At 62.0% G+C, this 24,657-nt stretch overlaps 3 protein-coding genes and 1 long non-coding RNA gene across 6 annotated transcripts; 1 reads left to right on the top strand and 3 right to left on the bottom strand.

Moving 5' to 3' along the window:
• Positions 1–1,849: 1,849 nt before the first annotated feature.
• Positions 1,850–12,690, bottom strand: LOC125338106. Of its 3 annotated transcripts, XR_007208189.1 has the most exons (4): positions 12,606–12,690; positions 11,111–11,168; positions 2,868–3,077; positions 1,850–2,721 (listed from the first exon to the last, which is right to left on the bottom strand). It is a non-coding gene; the product is annotated as an uncharacterized LOC125338106 (long non-coding RNA). The 3 variants fall into 3 exon arrangements; XR_007208187.1 differs by lacking the exons at positions 1,850–2,721; positions 2,868–3,077 and adding an exon at positions 3,516–3,557; XR_007208186.1 differs by lacking the exons at positions 1,850–2,721; positions 2,868–3,077 and adding an exon at positions 3,594–3,938.
• On the top strand, positions 11,715–17,328 carry EPS8L3 (EPS8 like 3). Its single transcript, XM_048328455.1, has 19 exons — positions 11,715–11,906; positions 12,135–12,206; positions 12,296–12,369; positions 12,461–12,525; positions 12,603–12,758; positions 13,347–13,484; positions 13,560–13,636; positions 14,173–14,306; positions 14,410–14,483; positions 14,568–14,673; positions 14,771–14,835; positions 15,267–15,341; positions 15,464–15,612; positions 15,707–15,919; positions 16,010–16,106; positions 16,208–16,333; positions 16,432–16,511; positions 16,635–16,767; positions 17,001–17,328. The coding sequence occupies exons 2-19, from the start codon at positions 12,166–12,168 to the stop codon at positions 17,016–17,018; spliced, it is 1,821 nt and encodes a 606-aa protein (XP_048184412.1). The 5' UTR covers positions 11,715–11,906; positions 12,135–12,165; the 3' UTR covers positions 17,019–17,328.
• A 575-nt stretch (positions 17,329–17,903) lies between these two features.
• LOC125337777 (glutathione S-transferase Mu 3-like) lies at positions 17,904–20,827 on the bottom strand. Its single transcript, XM_048327882.1, has 8 exons — positions 20,723–20,827; positions 19,600–19,675; positions 19,432–19,496; positions 19,267–19,348; positions 18,609–18,709; positions 18,398–18,493; positions 18,209–18,319; positions 17,904–18,126 (listed from the first exon to the last, which is right to left on the bottom strand). Exons 1-8 carry the CDS (start codon positions 20,753–20,755, stop codon positions 18,031–18,033), a joined length of 660 nt encoding a protein of 219 aa, XP_048183839.1. The 5' UTR covers positions 20,756–20,827; the 3' UTR covers positions 17,904–18,030.
• A 1,386-nt stretch (positions 20,828–22,213) lies between these two features.
• LOC125337776 (glutathione S-transferase 2) lies at positions 22,214–24,457 on the bottom strand. Its single transcript, XM_048327881.1, has 8 exons — positions 24,346–24,457; positions 24,104–24,179; positions 23,655–23,719; positions 23,497–23,578; positions 23,309–23,409; positions 23,038–23,133; positions 22,858–22,968; positions 22,214–22,383 (listed from the first exon to the last, which is right to left on the bottom strand). The coding sequence occupies exons 1-8, from the start codon at positions 24,379–24,381 to the stop codon at positions 22,288–22,290; spliced, it is 663 nt and encodes a 220-aa protein (XP_048183838.1). The 5' UTR covers positions 24,382–24,457; the 3' UTR covers positions 22,214–22,287.
• Positions 24,458–24,657: the final 200 nt, after the last annotated feature.

Genomic DNA, 24,657 nt, shown 5'->3' with positions numbered 1-24,657 from the left:
GTGGAGAACTTGGGCCCTTGGTGGGAAACCCGGGCTGAGGAAGTTGTGCCCAGGCTCATAAACACATCGAAACCACCTGTGGTTTCCACATGGGTCACATCCTCCTTCTCCCAGCCCTGGGTGATGTCCCCAGGGGTCAGAGCCGTTGGCTGGATCCCCATCCCTCCCCAGGGCTGGAGCCAGCAGGATGCAGGAAGGGAAATGTGAATTCAAAATAATGAAAATATTAAGAAGGGCACAGGCCTGGACTGGAGCCCACCCCAGGGATGCAGCGAGCTCCAAGTCTAGGGCTGGATCCCACCTCCAGCCCCAGGGCTGGATCCCACTTCCAACCCCAGGCTGCAAAACTTCCACCTGGCTGCAGCAGAGACCAGGATGGGATTTGGAGCAGGGACCCCTTGGTTATCCCAAGCAGCTGGAAACGCTGTGGAAAAGCAGGATATGAGCTGGGATCCACTTCCTGGGAAAATCCCAAACCACTCAGAGCTACCAGTTCCTCGTGCCCAGTGCCAGCTCTCCCGGCCGGGACATCCCAGGGTGGTTTGGCTTCACATCAGCCCTTCCCTGGCAGCCCCTCTGTGTCACTGCAGGGCACCTGATCCCAAAGCAGCACCTTCACTTTGGCGTGAGGAAAAACAAGGCAAATCCCAGGAAAGCAGGAGCCATCGGCAGCAGGATCACCCCCAGGATACAGATTCAAAAAAGAATAAATTTAATCCATACCCAGGAGTGTGAAAATGAGCTGAGGGGTCCTCCACGTGCAGGGAACAAGCAGGACACGAGCTCATTGCAATAGAGAGATGGATTAGGATTGGGATTAGGATTAGGATTGGGATAAGAACCCAACAGCCTCCCTTCATGCCTCCAAAACCTTTCTGCTGAGCCAGGGGGGCCACTTCATCCTCCCTGGAATCAGGACTGACACTTGGCAGCTGGATGCTCTCAGCTCCCTGGGATCCCAGGGTGGCCGGGCAGGACACAGCTGGGCATCTCCAAAGCACTTCTCCCTTGGAAAGGGAAAAGCAGATCCAGGGGGATGAATTTGGCCCTCCCCTGGAAAGGGCTGGATTTGGAGGTGACCAGGGGGATGCTTCACGTGCCAGAGTCACTGCCCACCCTCGCAGCCCCAGGATGCTGCTTTTGGGTTGTTTTCTCCCGATCTTCACACATTCCAGCTGGGATGGGAATGTTTGGCTGAAGGAGGGATGTGGGACCTGCCAGGGATCTCGGGACATTCTGGCCTCCTGCCCCCACCACGAGGGGAGACCCCTGGAACCACCCCAGGGAGGAGCAGCACTGGGTACTGCGATCTCAAAGCACCTTCGTTAATGGGGCACCCTCATTAATGGGACACCCCAATCTCAGGGCTTCCTCATTAATGGGGCATCCACACCAGTAAGGCACCTCATCTTTGGGGTGGCTTCACCTTCAAGGCACCCCCATTAAAGGGGCACCCTTATCTCTAGGGGCATCCCACCTCCATGACACCCTCGTTAACAGGGCACCCTCATCAATGGGACAGCACTGTTAATTGGGGACCTTCACTTCTGGGGTACCCTGGCCTTCAAGGCACCCTTATTAATGGGGTACCCTCATCTCCAGGGCACCCTCATCAAGGAGGCACCCCCATCTCTGGGCACCCTTATTAATAGGGCAGCCCAATCGTGTGGCACCTCCCAGGACACCCTCCCCTTCCTTGGCACCCCCCCTGTTTTGGCAGCTCCATGAGTGCTGCATCCCCACGGAGCATCCCATGGGAACGGGGGCTGGGTACCCCGAAGGCAGGCAGGGCGTGCAGGGGCTGGGGGGCACCCAGCACCTCTCTGCCCCCCCATTCTGTGAGCTCCAGGCCTGGCTCTGTGCTTGCAGAGCCTGAAACCAGCTGTGGTTTGGAGAAAAAGAGGAAAAATTGAGTTTTCCTCCTCTGTGGGAATGAGACCAGGGGAAGGAGAAGCGGCTCTGGGTCCTGGAGCTGTTGCTGGACTTTCCTCTCTGGGGGAGGATTTTATTCAGCTGATACAAACGATATCTGAGGCTTTTTTGATTCCGGTTTCCTCCCGGCAACGGGTGGGGATGAGTCAGAAATCCAAAATAAAGATAAATAAGTTTAAAAATAAAGGGAAGCAAAAGCAAAACTCCCACCCCGCTTGTAAACAAATAGATGCCGGAGCTGCTGGATGGAGCTGCAGAGGCTGGAGCCAGAGTAGGAACCCCGAGAGCCGGGTGGTGTCCCAGGACAGCTCCTGAGGGGTTTCGGGGCTCAGTGGGATGCATTCCCTGCAGGCCGTGCATCAGGCACGGAGGGTCGCTCCTCCAGAGGAATACCCTGCCTGGATTACGGTTGATAATCCAGGAGTTTGGGTCCTGGAGCAGGATTTTGGCAGGGTGCTGGGTTTATTCAGGCTGGGAAGTCGCCGGCTCTTCCCGGGATCCGGCGAGATTTAACCCCTCCGTGTCCATCCCGGGGCGCCTGCTCAGCGTTCCCGCTCAGTGCAATGCCAGCGGACCCTTCCGTGCCCCAGAAACGCCCCGGGCGGGTGGTCCCGGCAGGGATTTGGGATCAGCCAGCATGGCTTGGCCAGACACACTGCCCGGCGCTGCTCCTCATCCTCACCGCGACCGCAAATCCCACCGTCCCGGAGGGGCTCTGCTGAGTGACCCCGGGGCCGCCTCCACCGCTGGATCCCGAGCCAACATCTGGGCAGCGCCTCTTCCAGCTTCCTAATTAAGGGATTCATTCAAACACCTCCCGGCCCGGGGGGGGTGACGGCTCGGGGGCCGTGCGGCACCTCCAGTGACGCTCTTTGCAGCCCCAAAATTCCCACCACGGCCGCCGGCGCTGGATTTTGGCAGGAGCAGCCGCTTACTCAGTCTGGAATTGAGCCGGTTCTTCCCGGGGCAGAGCCCTCGCCCTTCTGGCCAGCCGGGCTCCGGCTCAAATCCACCAAATCCCGAAGCCTTTTCCCTCGGTGCGTGTTCCCTGTGGGTGCTGCTGGGTCCTGGGCACTCCGGGAGCTGCGGTTTTCCAATGCTGGAGCCGGGTGGATCCCGGTCCTCCCTGGAGCAATGGGATGCTGCTGGAGAATTAAAAACAAAAGAGGGAAAAAAAATCAGCAAAATAACAAAACAAAACAAAACAGCTCTAAGGGTGACAGCAGGGACGGGGCCGTGTGCGGCATCCATAGGGGATGGGGTCCGGGATGCCATGGAGCAGGGATGTCCTCTCCCTCTGCCCCATGGACCTGGCTCCTTGTGGTTCCACCACCCAGGAAGGTAGAAACAGGTGGCATTTTATTTTATTTTATTTCATTTCATTTATTTTATTTTATTTTAACTATTAAATTTAATTTAATTATGTTTATTTTATTTCAATTTATTTATTTCTTTTTTCGTTTCATGTATTTCATCTCTCTTTTCTTTTCTTTTCTTTTCTTTTTCTTTTCTCTTCTCTTCTCTTCTCTTCTCTTCTCTTCTCTTCTCTTCTCTTCTCTTCTCTTCTCTCTTCTCTCTTCTCTCTTCTCTCTTCTCTCTTCTCTTCTCTTGCTCAATTTCAGCATCTAGATCCAGAAATTCCCTTTTTAAGGCCCGGAGTCTCTCTGAGAGGGGTCTCTCAGGAGGCATCAGCCACATCCCAGCTCCATGGACCTCGGCCTTCCTTCTTCCCTGTCCCTTAAAAGCCACTTTGAGACTGAGCCAAGGACTGGGGAATGCCTTGGTGACAAATCCCCCCAGGGATGCAGATTCCTCTGGCTCCTCCTGACCAGGGAATGGGCACTTCCAGGGATGAGTTATTTCTCCAACCATCCGTGGATCACCTGGGTTTGCTCTTCCTTTGCCTTTACCACATCTGTTGGTGGCACAGACATCCAGCATCTCCCACACCAGGATGAAAAGTCGCAGGATTTGGGTTGGATTCAGGCTGGAGATGCTGCCTGGGGCTGGCAAACCAGGGACAAAGCCAGAGTGAGTGTCCATGACTCCAGAGGTTGGATACTCTTCTTCAAAAATGCACATTTTGGACCAATTTTAGGATCTGGTCAACCCGTTGCTGGGCAGAAAATGGTCCTGGATATTCACATCATCCAAGGGGACAAAACCCTCCTGGTGTCCATCAGAAGCTGCTCTGGGTGGAACGGGATGAGTTCCTCCTGCTCAGCTTCCCACAGGAGCCAAACAACAGGGAAGGTCAAACGCTTTCCATTCCTAATATTTATCAAAGGAATTGTGTTTTCTGGCAGGAAACAGTAGCTTTTGGGGGAAAAACCAGCTGTTTGTGTCCCAGTAAGCCTGGATCATGTTGGAAGCAATGCTGGGGGGCCTGGAACACCCGGACTCCTGTCCTGTGACTTCCATGGGGTGTCCATGGGCAAGTGTGGGAGATGGCACCTGGTGGCAGGAGTTGGAATTTTGCTTCAAACACATCAAAGTGCTCCTAACCCTGCTCCAAACAGCTCCAAACGCCCTCTTGGGAGCTCTGTGGGAGGAAGGACCCACAGGCAATTACAATGAAATGGAAGGAGGAACCTCCCACCCGGCTCCCTGGGAAGCTCCTGCCGTGGGCTCTCCCCACCCCACACCCCACTGACGGCATCTGCTCCCCCTTTCACAACTTCCTCCAGAGCTTCTCCATCGAGCGCAACACCCCTGACCCGTGCTGGGTGTCACGTTCCGCACCCACGCCCCTCCCCAGGGACCCCGCGGGGGCTCCCGACCCAGTCCCATCACCCACGAGTGGGTGTCTCCAGGAGTGTTGGCTCAGCAGCACATTCCCACAGGAATTCCCACCCATTCCACCCCACCCCGGCATCGCCCTCCTGGCTGCAGCCCCCAGAGCCCGACCAGCTCAGTGTCATGTGGCTGGGCCACCGCCTGCCTTCACCCTCCTCCCCGGAAAGATGCGGTGGAAGTGTTTTCCCTGGAAAAACCACCAGCTGCACCCTTAATCCCATTCTCATCCCCATCATGACCCCAAGCTCACTGTCCCTGGGTGCTTCCCTGGGTTGTGATGGGTTTGGGTCTCTGACCAGCTCCAGGTGCTCCATCCAGCCAGGAAACTCTCCTCGCTTTCTTCCAGGGAAGAGTTGGGATTCCTGGGCTTTGCTGAGCACCTTTTGCTGCCATTCCAAGACCCCACTGGGTTGCTCAGATCCTAGGATGGGGGATTTGGGGCTGAGCTCTGCTCATCCCTAAATTTTGGGGATTTAGGGGTGGAGGAACATTCCGAGGGCCAGATCCCCCTACTAGAGAGGTGCTGCTCTGGCAGAGCACGTCAGGAATCTTTTGGATTAGGTTCATCCCTGCACATGGAAGCGATGAGGAGGAGGGAAGGGGTGGGAAGCAGGATGGAGGGGTAAAGAAGACGCCAGCTCTTCCATGAAGGAATTCATCCCAAATGCCAAAACTGGAGGAGAATAAGCCTGTTGCAGTGGGGATCCTGCAACACGCATATATCAAACCAGGAGTCCTGTGGAAAGGAAATATATATGGACAGACAGATTCTTGATAGCTGTTTCAGAGAGATTTATTTCTCCAGCCGCATGGCCGGAGCTCTGCCCAGGAACTGTTCCAGTCACGGGACCAAGGGTCCTTCTGCCCGCGCAGGGAACACAAACCAACCAATGGGAACGAGGCTGAGCAGGGGCAGGAAACCCCGTGTCTGTGCCCTCAGGGCCCCTCTCCCAGGGCTCCATGGCAGGGGAGGGACCCCAACACCTCACCCGTTTTATTTTAATAAAAGGAGAATGAAAACAACTGGATAAACATAACAAGAACAGTTTCAAAACAAAACAAGCCACCCTCCTGAGTCTTTAAATGTCCAAACAGATTCTCTGGAACATCTTAGGGCTGACAGAAGGGAGACAGAACTCTGAGCATGCTTTGTGGGGAAACTGAGGCAGGAGAGGGTTTAACTTCTTCCCTCCCCCTTTTCATCCCCCACTCGGCATTGGAAAGGGATTTTTGGGGAAACAATTGGCAAAAGCATGGTTTTGTGAGGGAAACCATGGATGAAAAAACGGATTGGGAATACACTGGGGGTAATAGGACATAGGGTAAAAGGGAAAGGTGGGATTAGGAAAGGGAAACTGTAGGGGGGGCTTACAATGGAGATACTGTCTAACATGACTACGATTTTTTGCATATATACTGCCTTTTACAGGAACACCATCAGGCCCAGTGACCTGCGATGCTTGTAACCCTTTTCTCCCTAGTACAATATTAAATTCCACCACCTCTCCATCTCCCAAGCTTGGGATGCATTTTTCAGGGTTATTCTTTTTAATAGCAGTTCTATGCACGAATATGTCTTGCTGGTTGTCACACCTTGTTATAAAACCATAATTTTGCTTAACATTATACCATTTTACTATCCTAAGATCTTAGTTACTATGATTTTTTCCTTTTTCCGAGTGGCTGCTGTTTTCTGTCTCGCTGCGTCTTTGCTGTCTCTTTCGGTCGCTCCCGTGTTGGAATTGTCGGAGCTGCTGGTGCCTGCGCGCTCTTCCCGGGGTCGCGTTCGGGGCTGTGCGGGCCGGGCCGGGCCGTGCCGCTCAGTTCTCCGTGCGTCGCCTCCTCTGGTCGCAGCTTCGCTGCTGCTGCCGGGCGCTGCACCCACGTCTCGGCCGGGCCCCCGAGCGACGACTCCCCCGCGCCCCGCTCCAGCGCGCGTCTCGGCCGGGCGCGGCTCCGCTCCACCGCCATCGCCGCCCGCCGCCGCCCGCGCGCCGCCCCTCTCGGCCGGGCGTTCCCGGGGCTCGCTCCACCACGCGCTGCACGGGGCCATTCGGGCACCGCCGGGTCCCGCCGCTCCCACCGCGCCTCGCTCTGCCACCGACACTGCGGCTCGCGTGGCTCCGCCTGCGCGCGGGAACTGCCTCGCTGCTGCTCGCAGAGCGCTCGGTGCACGTGGCCTGGGCCGCACGGTCCCTGCGCCAGGCTTCCCTTCACCAGGACACAGCTGACATTGCTCAACAGTCTCAGTAACTAAATAATATTCACGAAAATATTCTTCCATCGGCATATATTTTGACTCCAGTATTAACTGTGTCCAAACGGTTTTCCAAAAGCCCTTGGTAAGAATTAAATCCCAAGAAACATAGAAAAAGTTCTTAAACAACCATGCCAGGAAGTGTTTCAGTTCTTTTTGAGCTTGAATCAAGCTAAAATTTACAAATCGTTGTTCAAGAATCATTTTAAGTTTAAGATAAATGTCCATATGCGGCTCTGAGAGCCAAGAGTCTTCCCACGGTTCCTCCATAGTTTAGATATGGAATAGCAAAGCAAAACCAAGAAGAGGAATCCAAAGTTTCCAGGGTTTACTCACACAAATCAGTCGCTTAGGGATCGGGGATCGTTCTGCTCACAAATCTCCACCATTTGTTGCAGTGGGGATCCTGCAACACGCATATATCAAACCAGGAGTCCCGTGGAAAGGAAATATATACGGACAGACAGATTCTTGCTACCTGTTTCAGAGATGTTTATTTCTCCAGCCGCATGGCCGGAGCTCTGCCCAGGAACTGTTCCAGTCACGGGACCAAGGGTCCTTCTGCCCGCGCAGGGAACACAAACCAACCAATGGGAACGAGGCTGAGCAGGGGCAGGGTAGCCCCGTGTCTGTGCCCTCAGGGCCCCTCTCCCAGGGCTACACTGCAGGGGAGGGACCCCAACATAAGCCCATTTCCAGCTTTCCCTGGGCTCACTTGGATCCCTGAGGGGTTCAGGCTTCCCAGAACATCAAGGACCCATTCCCCAGGCTGGAGAGGAGCATGGGATAACCATGGAGGTGTGACTTCCCTGTCCTCCCTCCGTGCCCTCCCACCCAGCCACGACTCCCAGACAGTGCTTACCCCAGCATCCAGCCTTCCCCCGGCACCCGGAGCGTGGGAAATGTGGGAAACACCTCCAAATCCTCTGGGGATTCTCAGGAGCTTGGCCACCCCCGAGCAGGCTTTAACCTGCTCATTTGCATGCCCTCATCACCTCTAATTAAATCTGTGCGCTGCCACCATCCTTTCAGCCCCCACTACCCTCGGAAATCCCCGGCTGTGTTGCCGGGATTGTGGGAAGCAAACAGGATGGGTCCCACACACAGGAGTGGCCATGAGCACGTTGGTTTTTCCCTCTTCACTCTAAAAATATGATGGTTGTTGCAGGTTTGTGGCCAAAGCCACGGGGCTGTGGGGGGAAACAAGTTCTTTTTGTGGCCACACAGCTGCTGTCCTGTCCCTGGCCTGGGATCACGGCTCAAGATCACCCAAGTGATGGGTCCCCAATGCTCTGCAGCACGTGCAGCTCCCTCACTGAAATCGAAAACATTTCCATTTCAACCTCCTCAAAGCAAAGAACTGATGGTGTGAAGGTCACAGGGCTCCAGCCAGGAGCCCCCAGCCATGGACACCCCTGGCTGAGCCAGACATGGGCACGTCACTGCCAGAGTCCCCCAGGTATCACCCACTCACCACCTCCATCACCCTTTGGAAATAGGAGAGGGGAAAAAATCAGCCTCTGAGGATGTCACCGGGGGGGTTGGGGACATGGATTTTGTCCCATTCCTCCGAAGAAATGGGATCAGCAGCACACTGGGAAAACCAGGATAAGCCAGAGCGATGTGGGCCAGGATGCCCCATGGCCACTAGGCTCAGGGCTGAGACCCCAAGGGATTCTCTTGGGGTGACTCCAAGGATATTCCCAGGGAAATGAGGGGTTTGGTGGCAGCGCTGAAACAGGACCTTCAGGAATGGAGGAGGAGATGCAACACCCAGTGACACCCACCACAAAGGGACCATCAGGGTGACATGGGACCAGCAGAGTGTTGGGGACCCAGCAGGGTGACAGGGACCAGCAGGACGATGGAGGCTGGCAGGGTGATGGGGACCGGTAGAGCGACATGGGACCAGCAGGGTGATGGGGACTGGTCAGGTGATGACGACCCAAAAGCTCGATGTGGACCCAGTACGGAAATGGGGAGCAACAGGGTGACAGGAACCAGTAGGGTGACAACGACCCAACAGGGTGACAGGGACCAGGAGGGTGTTGGGGACCAGCAGGGTGACAGGGACCATCAGGGGATTGTGGCATGGTGACCATGCCAGGGTGACCATGGACCAGGGACAGACCAAGCAGAATGACAGCGAGGTGTCACCAAGCATCCCTCTGTCCTTTCCTGTGTCACCCCAAAACAACGTCTGAGCCTGGCAGCTGGGACATTGGCTCGTCACTGTCACCACCAATACACCCCGTGGAGGGCAGGACTTGGGGATTTGGGCACCCCTGAGAGGTACAGCCCTGGGGCTGTGCCTTGTGTCGTGCCATGTGTGACACCCGTGTCATGCTGTGACACCTGTGTCGTGCCATGTGTGACACCCGTGTTGTGCCATGTGTGACACCCGTGTTGTGCCGTGTGTAATACTCATGTCGTGCGGTGTGTGACGCCCGTGTTGTGCCATGTGTGACACCCGTGTCATGCTGTGACACCTGTGTCGTGCCGTGTGTAATACCCGTGTCATGCCATGTGTGACACCCTTGTTGTGCCGTGTGTGACACCCGTGTCGTGCCGTGTGTGACACCTGTGTCGTGCCATGTGTGACACCTGTGTCCTGCCATGCCGCTGCTCTGGCCCAGGGAGGCCGATCCAACACAGTTTCCCAGCCCCCAAGGGGTTAAACGTCCCCAGCCATCCCCAAAATGACGAAGAGACGCTGGTCCCCAGCAATTAGGTGACAGATCCGGGTACACCGCAGCCCGGCCCGCTGACGTGAGGACGGATCCAGGCTGGCTGGTGGTTTGTCCCTGGCTGGCACCCAGCCCCCGGAGCCACAGCTGCTTCCCGGCCCCGCGGCCTCATGGCACCTGGCCGGGAGCGATGTGTCACCGGGAATTCCAGACTCTGGTGGCTCCGTGGTCCCCTCTGCCTGGTGACCCCCCAAAATGCCCCAACCCCGTGCTGTCTATGGGGTAGAGCCTGATCAGGTGTCCCCAGTGGGGACAGGATGTCATCCCCAGAACTGTCCCCTTGGTGGGTGTGGAGTGCCCTCCCCAGGAGCAGAACAGGGGGTGCAGGATGAGGCCATTTCCCTCCCCAAAGCAGCTGCGTTTTGGGGCCACTTCACAGATTTTGCACATTTTGATGCTGGCGGTTTCAAAGCCTGACATGGGGAAAGATTCCTGTGTCTCCAGAAGCCTTCGTGCCCTTTCCTGGCTCTTCCCGAGGGGATTGGTGTCCCCTGGGGACTTCCCGAGCCTGGGGAAGGGCGAGGGGGGCACAGCCGGGTTGGGGGTGTGCAGGGCAGTGTTGCCTGTGGCTGGGAATTGAGGAGAAAAACAATAAAAAGGAGGGTTTACAGTGTATCTGCAGCTCGTGCTATTCCCAGCTTACCCAGTGGGGTGACTGGGAGGAGCTGGGACGGGGCGGGGCGAGCACTCTGTCCCTGCCGGGGGTGGGAAAGGACGGGCCGCGGTCCTGCCGTGCCCTGGGTGCTGCCGAGGGGGTTTCGCAGCCGTGTATGGGGGTGGGGGGGGCTGGGATTTTGGGGGAATGTGACCCGAAATTCCCCACGGGGACCAGAGGCGGCCCCTGGTGCCAACCTGCCCCGAGAAGTGTCACCCAAATGTCCCCAGCGGCAGGGACTCCGGTGGGGTCAGGAGGACCTGGGACCCTTCACATCTGGGGCTCCACATCTGGGGGCGTCGCACATCTGGGGGGGGTTGCACACCTCGGGGGGGTCACACAGCTGGGGGAGCTACACATCAGTGTCACACATCTGGGGCTCCTCATCTGGGGATGGTGGCTGCACATTTGGGGGGGCTCACACATCTGAGGCTCCACACATGGGGGTCACACATCTGGCGGGACACACATCTGGGGGGTGACACATCGGGGGACGGGGGCGACGCGGGGACGTGCTTCCCCCTCGTGGCCGAGGTGGGGACTGTACCTTGCCCCTCCTCGAATGGGGAAACTGAGGCACGACCCCAACGCCGGCACCCGCTCCCCGCTCCCTTTTGGGGGGAATTCACAGCTCCCCAAAACCCGCTCCCCCCGGTTCTGCCCCTGCGTGTCTGCCGAGCTCCCCGAACACTCCCAAAGCGGTTCGCCTGCTCCGCGTAATACCTGGGGGGCACAGGACGCCAGGGACCCTCCCTGGGTGGGGTCAGTTTGGTCCACAAACCTGGGAAAAAAAAAAGGAGAGAGGAGGTCAGCCGGGATGTGACAGCCTGAGGGACTGGGGGGCACAGATGGGACCCTCAGGGACGCAGGGGACACGGCCCAGCTGATCCATCACCCCCCAAGTTGCACCGAAGAAGCCAAAAGGCTTAAAATGAGCCCAAACCGCACAACTCTGTGCTGGCAGAGGGGGTTCCGCGGGTCACTCCGATCCCACAGACACGACCCTCGGCCAGCCAGTGTCCTCCCGGCCAAGGTGACCCCACCCCACGGCTCTGGGGGTGATGACTCCCTGCATCCACCCTTCACCCAAATCCTGGACCCGGCCCCTTCCTCGGCACAAACCACCACCCTGGGAGGATTTTCGTGGCAGTGACAGTTTTGGGGTGAGCCCGGGATTACCCCGCGGGCAAGGGCACAGAGTCCTGCGGGTGACAGGGTTGGGTGCTGCCAGGCGGGACGTCACCGACACCCAGCCCGGGGGCGGGGGACCTTGGGGCGGGGGCACCCCGGGCTGCGTTCGCCGCTGGGTGCCCCGGGGCCAGCACGCCCTGCCGCGGGGCGGGGGGCCCAGGGTGATTGGAGAGGTGGTGGCGGTGCCAGGTTGTTGTGTCCCCTCCGTCCCTCCCCCGCCTTAACGACAGGGCAAAGAGCAGGTGGGTGCGGTGCCGACGACAAGCCCTGTCCCCTGCCCGTGTCACCCTCCGCGGACACAGCCCGAGCGGCGAAGGCAGCAATCGAGGTGAGCGGGGACACCCCGGGAAAGAGACCCCATCTCGGGACATGGGGGTTGGCTTCGGCCGCTGGGGCTGGGATGGAGCGGGGCGACTGGCGATGGACGGTCAGGAGGGTCCTGGTGGCCACCGGGGCGACGGCACCGCCGGGGTGGGGGGAGGGGTGGCGTGTCCCTCAGGTGGTTGGGGGGCGCATCGGGGGTGACACAAGGACCATGCCCAGGATCCCCCAGCAGGATCGAGACGCCCTTGCTGCTCCCCGGCAGGATGGGAGACCCCTTCGGCCGCTGGAGCAACACCCCGTCACGGTGAGTGGCCAGCGGGTCCCACCCTGGGGACCCCGAGGGCTGGGCGGGACGGGGGTGCAGGGGGTGTAAAGGTCCCTCTGTCCACCCAGGGGTGAATACGACGACAGGTCCCCGCTGCGACATTCCAACAGCTTCGTCCGCCTCACCGGGAAAAGCATCTACAGTGAGTGAGGGCAGCACCCCAAAAACCCCTCTGATCCCCCCGCTACCGTCCCCACCTTGTCTCTGTCACCTCACCCTGCGTGTCCCCGCAGACCAGCGCAAGGACTATGGGCAGACCGTGCTAAAGCTCCAGAGCGATTTCCAGCACCACGTTGAGGTAGAAGCCCCCTCAAACTGCCCCGCGCCCCCCGGCATTGCCAGGGGGCCCCTGTGCCACCGTCCCTGTCCCCCCAGCACCTGCTCACGATGCACCTGGAGCGGGATCTCCACAGCGCCGAGGATTGTCTGAGGCGCCTGAAGGGCCTGGAGGAGCAGGGGCGGATCTGGGGGCAGGATGTCATCCTGGAAGTCAAGGACCAGGAGTTGGTGCTGAGAGATGTGGAGAGCAAGGTACCCCCCGGCCAGGGCACCCCCAAACCCCTCTGGCCCTTTCCACCCCATGGAACCTTTTGGTTGTGTGACCCCACAAAGCCTGGTACCCCCGCGGCCAGGGTACCCCCTAAATCCTGGTATCCCCCAAGCAAGGCACCCCAAAGCCCAGCACTCCTCAGCCAGGCCACCCCTTGAATCTCGGTACCCTCTGGTCAGGGCATCCCCAAAGCCTGGTATCCCCTTGCCAGGGTACTCCCTGAATCCTGGGACCCCGTGGCTATGGGAGGCCCCAAATCCCGGTCCCCCCTGGCCCAGGTATCCCCAAATCCCAGTTCCCCCCACACAGGGCACCTCCTATAACTCCACTGCCCCCCAACCCTGGCAGCTCCTATAGCCCTGGCACCCCCAGTCTGGCACCCCCAACCCTGCTCCGCCCCCAGACTCAGCCCCCCAAACTCTGCCATCCCCCTCCTATGACCCCCCCACCACCCCCATTAAACCTTGCACCCCACATGCCCGATCCCCACAATCCCACTTGCACCCCTTTAACCCTTTCCTAGCCATTCGTGTGGGGGGGGGCTGAGCACCCCGTTTTCCCCCTTCCAGGAGGAGCTGGAGACTTTCCCGCTGGGAAGTGTGCAGGGATGCTCCACCGGGCTGGACAACACGGTGCTGGCCGTCAGCGTCCAGGAGAGGAACCCGCCGGGGACCAGCGTCCTGCTCTTCCAGTGCGAGCGGCTGGGGGTGAGCCCTGAGGGGGGGAAAAATGGGGGGCAGCCCCCCCGGAATGGGGCGCTGATGGCAGGGGGTCCGTGTCAGGCAGAGACGCTGAGGAGCAGCCTGGAGAAGGCGCTGAGGCAGAGGAAGGAGGAGCAGAGGGATCACTATGGGCACAGGTATGGGGGGGACGCGGCTCTGCAGCCCCTCCCTGCGGACAGCTGGACTGGGCCCCCAAGTCTCGTCCCCCAGAGTTGTGGTGGGTCTGGCAGTGGGGTGTCCCTGCCCTAGTGTCCCCCAAAGAGCCCCTTCCTGCGGGTGCAGACCCCCTCCTGAGGGGGAGGGGGGCCCTTTTGCCCCAGTACCCCAGCTCCTGGCTCGGTCCCCCCATCCTACCCCATCCCCGTGAATACAACCCCCACACCCCATCCACGGGCTCAGCCTCCCTCCTACCCCATCCCCACGGGCCCAGACCCCCCCACCCCATCCACAGGCTCAGTTCCCCCCTTCCCACCCCCTCTTCCTCATCCCCGTGGGCCCAGCGTGCTCCCACCCCATTTCCCATCACTGGGCTTACACCCCCCCTCCCATCCCCATCCCTGCAATCAGCCCCACTCCTACCCCACACGCAAACCCGTCTCCCCACCCCGTACCCCCTCCCCAGGCTCAGCTCACCCTCATCTCCCCCCTCCCCACCACCCTCGCCCCGGAGCAGCCCGGACCGGCCGCAGAGCCCGGCCCCTCTGTACGCGGCCCCGGAGCGCTGGGCAGAGCCCCTCGAGCCCGACCACCACCTGCCCCCCCAGCGTGGGAGACCCCCCCAGCATGGGCTGCGCTCCTCGGACTACCGTGAGTCTCGCGGGGGGGAGGGAGGGAGGGAGGGAGGAGCTGCACCGTGCCTCAGTTTCCCCAGGAGCAGGGGGCGATGCTGGGGACCCCGTGGTGTCACCAGGTGCGCCGGACCCCCCGCAGATGCTGCGGACCAAACGCCCCCCCCAGGTTATGTCCGAGGTGGACCGAGATGTTGTAAGTCCCGACCCACCCCCACCCCCCACGGATGGGGACACCCCAGCTCCCAGCCAGCACTCACCGTCCCCCCCGCACCCACAGGAGGTTCTCAACCACGTCCTGGGGGAGCTGGAGCTCTTCATGGGCCAGCTGAGGATGACCCTGGGCTCGGCCAGCAAGAAGAAGAAGAAGCAGAAGAAGCAGCCAGGTGGGAGGGGAGGGGAGGAGAGGGGAGTGTCCTTGAGGGGCTGCTTGGGGTTCTGGCGTGGGCAGCCCGGTGCCAGCCCCCGGCTCTGCCCCTCCAGCGCTGCCCCCAAAGGAGGAGTACACGGATTTCTTCCAGAAGGTGAAATACGCCCTCAACCTCATGGTAGGTCCCGCCGGGCTGGATGGGGGCGGCTGTGGGGTGGGGGGGATGTGGGCTCAGTGGGAATGGGGGGGGCTGTGTGGGGGTGGGAGGCTGTGAGGGGATGGGGCTGTGGACAGCAGGGGAACTGTGTGGGGAAAGGGGGTCTGTGGGGATGGGGGGCCCATGGGGATGGGGAAGCCGTGTAGGGATAGGGAACTGTGTGGGGGTGGAGGGGCTGCATGGGATGAGGGAGCTGTGGGTGAACTGAGGGGCTCTGTGGGGTTGGAGAAGCCGTGCGGGGATGGAGGGGCCACATGGGGACAAGGGGCCATATAGGGGTGGGAGCTGCGGGTGGATTGGGGGGCTCTGTAGCGATGGGGGGGCCGTGTGGGGATCGGGGTGCTCCGTGGGGATGGGGGGGCTCCGCAGGGACACCCTTTCCCCACACTCAGGGACGGACCCACCGCTACGTGAAGGACCCCGACCCCTCCCAGCTGCTGCGCCTCATTTTCTCATCTCTGTCCTTCGTGAGTGCCCCCCAAAAGCGGGTCCCACCCCGCAAAATCTGTGAGACAGGTGGGGACCCCCCCACACTCCCCCCATCCTGGGGGGTGCGTCTGGGGGTGCTGCTCCATCCCGTCCCCTGCAGGTCCTGGACCACTGCCCCAGCCCCGGGCTGGCCCAGGCGGTGGAGGCTCCGCTGCTGCTGCCGGAGGCACTGGAATTCCTTGAGGAGACCCTGAGCGATGACGACTACGGCGTCTGGAAAAGCCTCGGCACTGCCTGGAACAGGTCCAGGTGGGGTCCAGGCCTCCGACACCGAGAAAGGGGGTCTGGATTTGAGGGGGGGGTCACAAAACCCACCCCGGCGTCCCCCCCCCGATGGTTGTAGGGCCGAGTACCCCAACAGCGCCCGGGTGCCCGCGTATGTCCCGGTTTTTTCGGACGGGTGGCTGCCCCCCGTGCTGGAGCAGGAACGCCACGGGGCCCTCCAGGACGCCCCACCGCCTGCCTCAGTTTCCCCAACTCACTTGCGACGCCCTTCCCTGTCCCTGCCCCCCGCACAGTCACCAGGCACCGGCTGGAGGGACAATCCCAGCCAAGTGTAAGCCTCCCCCTTTCCCTGTGGATGCAGAGGGTTGGGGCAAGATCTGGCCCCCGGCTGGGTATTGATCACCCCCCTCACCGCTTCCAGACCCTCCCTCTCTGCCCAGGGGCTCGTCCGAGCCCTGTACGATTTCCAGGCCAGGAATTCGCAGGAGCTGAGCGTCAGGAAGGGGGACACGTTGCAGGTAGAATCGGGGGGTCCCCTCCCTGGCTGCTCGTGGGGAGGATGAAGTTGGGACCTTGGGGTCCTGGCCCCCCACCCTGCCCCCCTTGCCACCTCCCTTAGGTCCTGGACCAGCAGAGGAAGTGGTGGCTGGTGCAGGACGAGTGGGGGGACAGGGGGCACGTCCCTGGCAACATCCTGGAGCCCCTCCCGGAGCCGGGGCACGACGGGGGGCACGGCGCCAGGCAGGTGGGTGTTCTCTCTGCCCTCCCTCCCCCGCGCCCCCCAAGAAAGAGGGGGTGGCCGGGGACTACCCCGATGTCCCCTCCCTTTGTCCCCCGCTCCAGGACAGTCCCCCCACCCTGCACCCCAACTCCTCGCCGGCGGAGGTGACAGCCTGGCTGATGGACAAGGGCTTCTCGCGAATGTAGGTGGTCCCTTGAGCCCCCCCTTCCCACCCCAAACCCGCGTGGGTCCAATTGGGGGTGGGGGAAAGCCCGGCTTACCCCGTCCCCCCCTCCCCGTTTCCCTCCCCCCCCCCCCCCCGCAGCACGGTGCGGACTTTGGGGGTGCTGCGGGGGCACGAGCTGCTGCAGATGAGCCCGGAGGACCTGCGAGGTGTCTGTCCCGAGGAGTGGCGGAGGGTCCTCTTCAAGCTATCCCCCATCAGGACATCCCTGGGGGTGAGAGACCCCCACCTCCGTACCCCCACCCCATCTCGGGACTCTCGGACCCTCGGCCCCACGCTCCCTCCCCATCCCCGGGGCTGGCCTTGGGGGTGAGGGACCTCCACCCCCGCGCCCCCTCCTCACTCCCGGACTGATCCTGCGGGTGACCCGTCCCCGGAGCCCCTCCCCAGCCCGGAGCTCCTCCTCCCCCCCATACACACACACTTCTCCCACCCCCTTCTCTGCAGATCGGCCCCAGGCACTGAGCCACCGCGGCCGCGCTGTCCCCAGCACGTCCCCGCCCCACGCCTCCCCGGATGGAGCACCCTGGGAACGGCTGGACTTGCGGGGGAACCCACCCCCCACATCCCGCCTGGCCCTCCCAGAACAGAGAACCACTCCTTGAAATTAGAGAACGTCTCCCCCAAAGCCACCAGTGACATGAGGCTTCTGGGACTTCCCCCACCCAAAGGAAGTAGGGGGGCAGGCACCCCCCTCAGCGGGGCCAGGCGCTGTGAGATAAGCTTGCACCCCCAAAATGTAAAGCGATTGATGTGGAAAATAAAAGTGACAGCAGTGGGGTGTGCAGAGTCTGGGGGGAGCCCGGGGAGCAGGGAGAGGGATGGGGCAGGGGAATAGGGGAATAGGGGAATAGGGGAATAGGGGAATAGGGGAATAGGGGAATAGGGGAATAGGGGAATAGGGGAATAGGGGAATAGGGGAATAGGGACAGGGCAGGGAGGGGGACACAGCGTTTCACCCCCCACAGCACCCAAGGCACAGTCCTGGTCCCCATCTTTGTGAGTTGATGGCAGCGAGGGGCCCCAGGGGACAGGGCTGTCCCCAGCCCACCCCACTCAGCACTCTGGGTGGGTGGCAGGGCACCAACCCTCCCTCCCCCAGCCTTTGTCAGGGCTGCCGCATTAGAGCTTATTAGGAATGTGCTAATGAGGAGCGGGAGTGGGAAGAAGGGAGGCACAGGGCTCCTTTTCCAGGGCAACGAGGGCTGAGCTTGTGCCCCTCAAAACAAACCTGCCACGCGGGGGGGCTGGGACCCCCACTCACCCCACACCCACCAACCCCCAACCATGGGTGGGGGCTGCCTCAGTGCCCCCCTGCCCAACACCACAAGGCTTGTGGGGGGCTCAGGGTGCCACATCTAAAGCGCTTTATTATCTTGGGGGGCTTCTTGCCAGTGGTGCCGTCCCCCCAAAGGATGGGGGATGCTGGGGGGGCTGGGTTAGGACCCCCCCGCCCTCCTTGCTCCAGGCTGAGCTCCTACAACTTCTTGTTGCCCCACTTGGCCATCTTGTTATTGATGGGCATCTTCTGGAAACGGCTGGACTTCATGTAGGCAGCCACCTTCTCCAGAGCCTGGGGACACACAGGGAGCGTCAGGGACCCCTCCACCGCGGCAGCCCCCACCCAGGGGTGACCTCGGGGTGCCCTTGCTCACCCCAAAGCGGTCCATGAAGTCCTTGAGGTTCTTGAAGGGCTCCAGGCACTTGGGCTCAAAGATGCGGTTCTGGTCCAGCACGTCGAACATGAGGAAGTCTACGAAGGTCAGCTGGGGACATTGGGGGGACACGGTGAGGACAAACCCCCTCCCCAGCCCCCTCATCCCCCTCAGGGGTCCTGGCAGTACCTTCTCCCCCGCAAACCACTTTCTGTCGCCCAGGAAGTTGGAGAAGAGCTTCAGCTTCCCCGGGAGCTGCTCCAGGTAGCCCGGCTTGAGCTTCTCCTGAGGGAGGAAAGGGGCGAGGATGGGCAGCCCCAGCCGGCCACCCCGGGGAGCACCCTCCCCATATGGGGTCCCCAGTGCTGGTGTGGGGTCCCACAGCCTGCGGGACACTCACAAAGTCAGGATTGTAGCAGACCATGACCAGGCTCATGCGGAAGTCCATGATCTGGTTCTCCAGCATGTCCACGCGCAGGGTCTCCTCCTCTGTCTCACCACCTGCACGGACAATGTCAGCACTGGCGGCCCAAACGCACCCTGACCCAGCCCTGCTGCCCCAAACGCGCCCTGACCCAGCTCGGCTGCCCCAAACGCGCCCTGACCCAGCTCGGCTGCCCCAAACGCGCCCTGACCCAGCTCGGCTGCCCCAAACGCGCCCTGACCCAGCCCTGCTGCCCCAAACCCTCCCTGACCCAGCCCTAATGCCCCAAACCTGCCCTGACCCAGCCCTGCTGCCCCAAACCCGCCCTACTGCTGGCTGTGGGTCCATTTAACTCCAGCTCCAACCCCATGCTCAACCCTACTCCAACCTGTACCCCAATCCAACTCCACCCCTACTCCAACCCCAACCCCAACCCCAAACCAAGCCCAACTGAATCCCAACCCAATTCCAGCCCTACTCTAACCCCAACCCCAATCCAACTCCAAGCCTGCTCCAATTCCAACTCCCAACCCAATTTCAACCCTACTCCAACCCCAGCTTTAACCCAACCCAACCGAACCCCAATCTAATTCCAGCCCCAGCCCCACTCCAGCCAAGCCCCCCCTGCACTCACACATGTTGTGCTTGCGGGCGATGTAGCGCAGGATCGCGTTGCTCTGCGTCAGCTTGGTGGGGCCATCGATGAAGTAGGGCAGCTGCAGGGGACAGCGGGGCATAGGGACACTGGGACATCAGGACACCCCCAACTGTAACCCCCCCCCAGCTCCAGACCACCTACATTGGGGAAATCAAGCCCCAGCTTCTCCTTCTCGTTGATCCATTGGCTCTTATCATAGTCGGGAGCTGGAAGGGAAGGGGGAGTTGGGTGATGTCGTGTGTGTGTCCCCCCCCCCCGAAAGCCAGAGAAGCTGGGGGTGGTGTGGGGACCCCCTGACCCCCCCCTTACCCTCCCCACAGCTGTAGAGCTTGTCCTCGTAGGGCGTCTCCGTGTACTCCAGGAGCAGGCGGATGGCGTGGGCAAGCTGGGGAGTGGGATCAGTGAGACCCCCAAAAACATCCCCCGCACGTGCCACGGGGAAACTGAGGCACAGGGGAGGGCAAACCGCAACCCCACAACACACTGGCTACCCTCAAAAGCAACATCCTCCCACCCCCAAGAGCAGCAGGACCCCCACAGGACACCCCAGGCTACCCCCAAAAGATCCAGAAGAGCTCCAACAGCTTCCCCAAAAGACCCGAGGGTCCCCGCAGACCCCCAAGAGACCAGAGGGGCTCCCGCAGTTCCTCCCAAGATCAGGAAGACACCCCAGACCTCCCAAAAGACCAGAGGGACCCCACAGACCCCCAAGAGTGACCCCCTCCAGTCCCCCCCAAGACTAATGGTCCACCACAGCCGCCTCCCCCAAGAGCAGAGGGACTCCCACAACACGCCCAAAAGACACAGGAGACCCCCGAAGACCCCCCAGAAGACAGGGGGGACCCCTGAAAACGCCCCACAGCCGTCCCACAAGTCCAAAGGGACCTCCACAAGATCAGTGGGACTCCGGACGACCCCTCGCTGCCCCCTGAAAGTTCAGAGGGACCCCCACAGCCCCCCCCAAGACAAAAGGGAACCCCACAGACCCCTGCAGCCCCCACCAAAGCGCTGGGAGACCGCCACAGCCCCCACCCCCAAAACCAGAAGGGTCCCCACGTCACGCAAAAAGCGCAGAAGGGACCCCACAAAACCCCCGAAGACCCCCCGCTGCCCCCCAAAACACCAAAGGGACTCCCGAAGACCCCCCGAAACCCCCCCAAAACACCAAAGGGACTCCCGAAGACCCCCCGAAACCCCCCAAAACACCAAAAGGACTCCCGAAGACCCCCCGAAACCCCCCCAAAACACCAAAGGGACTCCCGAAGCCCCCCCCGCAGCCCCCCACAGGACCGGGGGAAACCCCAAAGACCCCTTAAGTCCTCCCCAAAAAGGGCAGGGGAACCCCCCGCAGCCCCCTCAGGGGACGCTGATGTCCCCGCAGCCCCTCCCCCGCCCACGGGTGCCCCACGGGGGTCGCGCTCCCCCCACTCACGCCGCGGATATCCCAGTAGCCCAACACCGCCATGGCCGCGCCGCCGCCGCCCCGCCCCCCGCGTGACCCCGGCCACGCCCTGCCCGGGGCGGGGCTTAACGGGGCGGGGCTTAACGGGGCGGGGCTTAATGGGACCGGGGCTTAATGGGACCGGGGCTTAAAGGGACCGGGGCTTAATGGGACCGGGGCTTAAAGGGACCGGGGCTTAATGGGGCGGGGCTTAAAGGGACCGGGGCTTAACGGGGCGGGGCTTAATGGGACCGGGGCTTAAAGGGACCGGGGCTTAAAGGGACCGGGGCTTAAAGGGACCGGGGCTTAATGGGACCGGGACTTAATGGGGCGGGGCTTAAAGGGACCGGGGCTTAACGGGGCGGGGCTTAATGGGACCGGGGCTTAAAGGGACCGGGGCTTAATGGGACCGGGGCTTAAAGGGACCGGGGCTTAATGGGACCGGGGCTTAAAGGGACCGGGGCTTAATGGGACCGGGGCTTAATGGGACCGGGGCTTAAAGGGACCGGGGCTTAATGGGACCGGGGCTTAACGGGGCGGGGCTTAAAGGGACCGGGGTTTAATGGGACCAGGGCTTAGCGGGGCGGGGCTCAGAGAGACGGCAGCTCCACGGGGGTCCCCCGTATCTCGAGGGTCTGCGACCCCCCCGATCTCCATAGGGTCCCCCTTAGTAGGCGGCTCTGTGCCCCCCCCCCCCCCCCCCACGTTCCCATGGAACCCCCTTATCCCGGGGACGCCTCAAGCCCCCCACCGCCCCCGCAGGGCCTTGCGACCCCCCAAACCCCACGGCGTTCCCCGTATCCCGGGAGTTCTCCAACCCTCCCAGCCCCATGGGAACGCCCTTGTCTTGAGGGCTCTGTGACCACCCCACACTCCATGGGGTTCCCCTTATCCTGGGGTGTCTGGAGCCACCCCAAGTTCCGTGGAGTGCCCTTTAACAGGGGGCTCTCTGACCCTCCCCATCCCCGTGGCTCTGCGACCCGCTAAGTTCCGTGGGGTCCTCCTTATCCTGGGGGTTCTGCGACACACCCCACCCATCCCCACGGGACCACCTTATCCTGGGGGCACTGCAACCCCACAAACTCCATGGGGCCCCCTCATTCTGGGGCCCTGCCGCCCCTTAAATTCCATGGGTTCCCCCTTTTCCTGGGAGCCCCGTGACCCCCCCCACTACGGGAAGCCCTTTATCCTGGGGGTCATGGGTCCCTCTGTGACCCCTCCTCAAGCTTCATCAGGGTCCCCCCTTTCAATCCCCTAAGCTGCAGGGGGGTCTCATTATCCTGGGGGCGATAGGGACCCCACCTTGATCCCCACAGTCTCCATGGGGGGTCCCCCTTATCCTGGGGATGCAGCGGGGAATGGCCTCCCCCATCTCGGGATCCAGGAGGGCCCCACATTCCCCCCAGGGTCACCCCACAAATGAGGGGTTCCCACAGCTCCCACCACAGTCCCTCGGCAGCTCAGTGCACCCCACACAGTGGCTGGACAAGGGGGAGTCCCCCATGATTTATTGGGGAGGTCTGGGGGGGAGTTGGGGGGCAGGGGGGGTCACCCCCTCACTCCTTGGTGTTGCACCACTTCGCCGTGCGCCAGAAAATCGGGGTTTTCATGAAGCGCCCTGAGCGCATGTAGGCAGAGACCTTGTCCAGGGCCTGGGGGAACAGGGACACGTGGGGACATGAATGGGGACACCGTGGGGTCAGGGATGGGGCCCTGGAGGTGTCTGGGATGGGGACAGGGACACCGGGGTATTGGGGTCAGGGATGGGAACACCACCGGGTCAGGGATTGGGACAGAGATGGACCCTGGGGTGTCAGGGATTGGGACAGGGACATTGGTGTGTCAGGGATGGGATGGGGACATTGGGATGTCAGTGTTGGGGACACCGGGGTGTTAGGGACAGGGACTGGGACACCAGCGGGTCAGGGATGGGGTCACAGGGGTGACAGGAATGGGGATGGAGACACACACCGGGGATTTGAGGATGAGGCTTGGGATAGGACAAGGACACAGGCACTGAGGTGTCAGGAATGGCAATGGGCACAGCGTGGGGGGGTCGGGGATGGGGACACCGGGGTGTCAGGGATGGAGATGGTGCTGTCGGGCTGTCCCGTGTCCCTGCTCACCTCGAAGCGCTGCAGGAACTGGGCCAGGTTTCCCTTCAGCTCCGGACAGTCGGGCACGAACATGCGGTGCTGGTCCAGCACGTCGTACGCCAGGAAGTCCACGAAGGTGAGCTAGTGGAGGGGCAGGGGGGGTCAGCCCCCACAGGGACTCCCCAACCCTCCCCAGCATCCCCCACCCACCTTCTGCCCTGCAAACCAGGGCCGGGAGCCCAGGAACCGCGACAGCTCCTGCAGCTTCTTGGGCAGCTGCTCCAGGTACGCCGGCTTCAGCTTCTCCTGCACGGCGCGGGGGGGCACAGTTCGGGGGGGCTGCTCCCCCCAGCCTCCCCAAACCCAGGGGCATCACCATCACCCCCTGACTGGCATGTGCCCCAACGCATCCCCCGCGCGGGGGGACAGCGCCGGGGTCTGGGGGGGATCCGGCCCCCCATAACCCCCAAGGGGCACTCACAAAATCGGGGTTGTAGCAGAGCCGGACAAAGTTCATCCTCAAATCCATGAGCTGGTTTTCCAGCAGGTCCACGCGCTGCTTCTCCTCCTCCGTCTCACCACCTGCGGGGTGGGGAGGTGTCAACCCCCCCGCCCCAAAAACCCCAGGGACCCCACCCCCGGGTGCTGGGACCCCCCCCCCCCACTCACACATGTTGTGCTTGCGGGCGATGTAGCGCAGGATCGCGTTGCTCTGCGTCAGCTTGGTGGGGCCGTCGATGAGATACGGGAGCTGGGGGTGTCGGGGGGGGCGGGTCAGCCCCGGTGACCCCCACACCCCCCGCCCCACACTCCCGCCCATCACCTACATTGGGGAAGTCGAGCCCCAGTTTCTCCTTCTCGTTGGTCCAGTCGCTCGGGTCATAGTCAGGGGCTGGGGGGGCAGAGAGATTGGGGGGGGGGCTCCCCCAGACCCCACTCGGGGTACCGACAGCAATGGGGGGTGCGGGTATTGGGGGGGGGAGGTCCCCGCTCTGCCCCGGGGCAGCCGGTGACCCCCCCGGGACACCCTGGGCAGATAAGGGAGGACGTTGCCCCTGAGAGGGGTCAAGGTCCTTTTATTTGGGGCGGGGAGGAGAATGGGGGGGACAAAGGTGACCCCCCCGAGAGCTGGCAGGAGGGGTGGGGGCGGTGGGAGAGGGACGGGGGCGAAACGGAGGCGTTCCCCCCGCTGGTTCCTGACACAGCAGGATCGAGGGTGCCGGGGGAGGGGGTGGAGGGACCTGGGGGGGGTCACACCCCGCTTGCCCCCGCTCACCTGGGCCAGGGCGGTACTGGCGCTCCTGGTAGGGGGTCTCGGTGTACTCCAGCAGCAGGCGGATAGCGTGGGCCAGCTGGGGGGACAGCACCCGCTTTTGACACCCCAAAGCCCCCCCGGACCTCTCCCCCACACCCTGGGACCTCCAGCACCCCCACATCGCCCTGGGACCTCCAGCACGCCCACACCCGTGCCCCCCCCCCGTCCCCAGAGAGGCACTGTCACCCCTCGACCCCACTCACCCCACGGATGTCCCAGTACCCCAGTGTGACCACCATGGTGACACCCGGCTGAGGCTCTGCGGGAGCACGGACTGGGACGGACTGGGACAGGACCCTCCCCTCTCCTCTCCCCTCCCCTCCCCTCCCTCTGGCGTCAGCGGGTGCAGGCAGGGTGCAGGCAGGGTGCCAGGGGCGTCCCGCCAGCGCCGGCGCTGCCACCACCGCTCGGGATCCGTCCCCTGACCCTCCCACATCACCTTGGGGACCCCCAAACCCAAGCCATGAGGGGACCTCTGTGCCTCAGTTTCCCTCTGGGGCCTCACTCCGTCCCTC

Source organism: Corvus hawaiiensis, chromosome 24 (genome assembly GCF_020740725.1).
Source record: "Corvus hawaiiensis isolate bCorHaw1 chromosome 24, bCorHaw1.pri.cur, whole genome shotgun sequence".
NCBI classification, from domain to species: Eukaryota; Metazoa; Chordata; class Aves; order Passeriformes; family Corvidae; genus Corvus; species Corvus hawaiiensis.
Note: the sequence above shows the minus strand (reverse complement) of the source record. Positions and strands in the feature narration are given on the sequence as shown.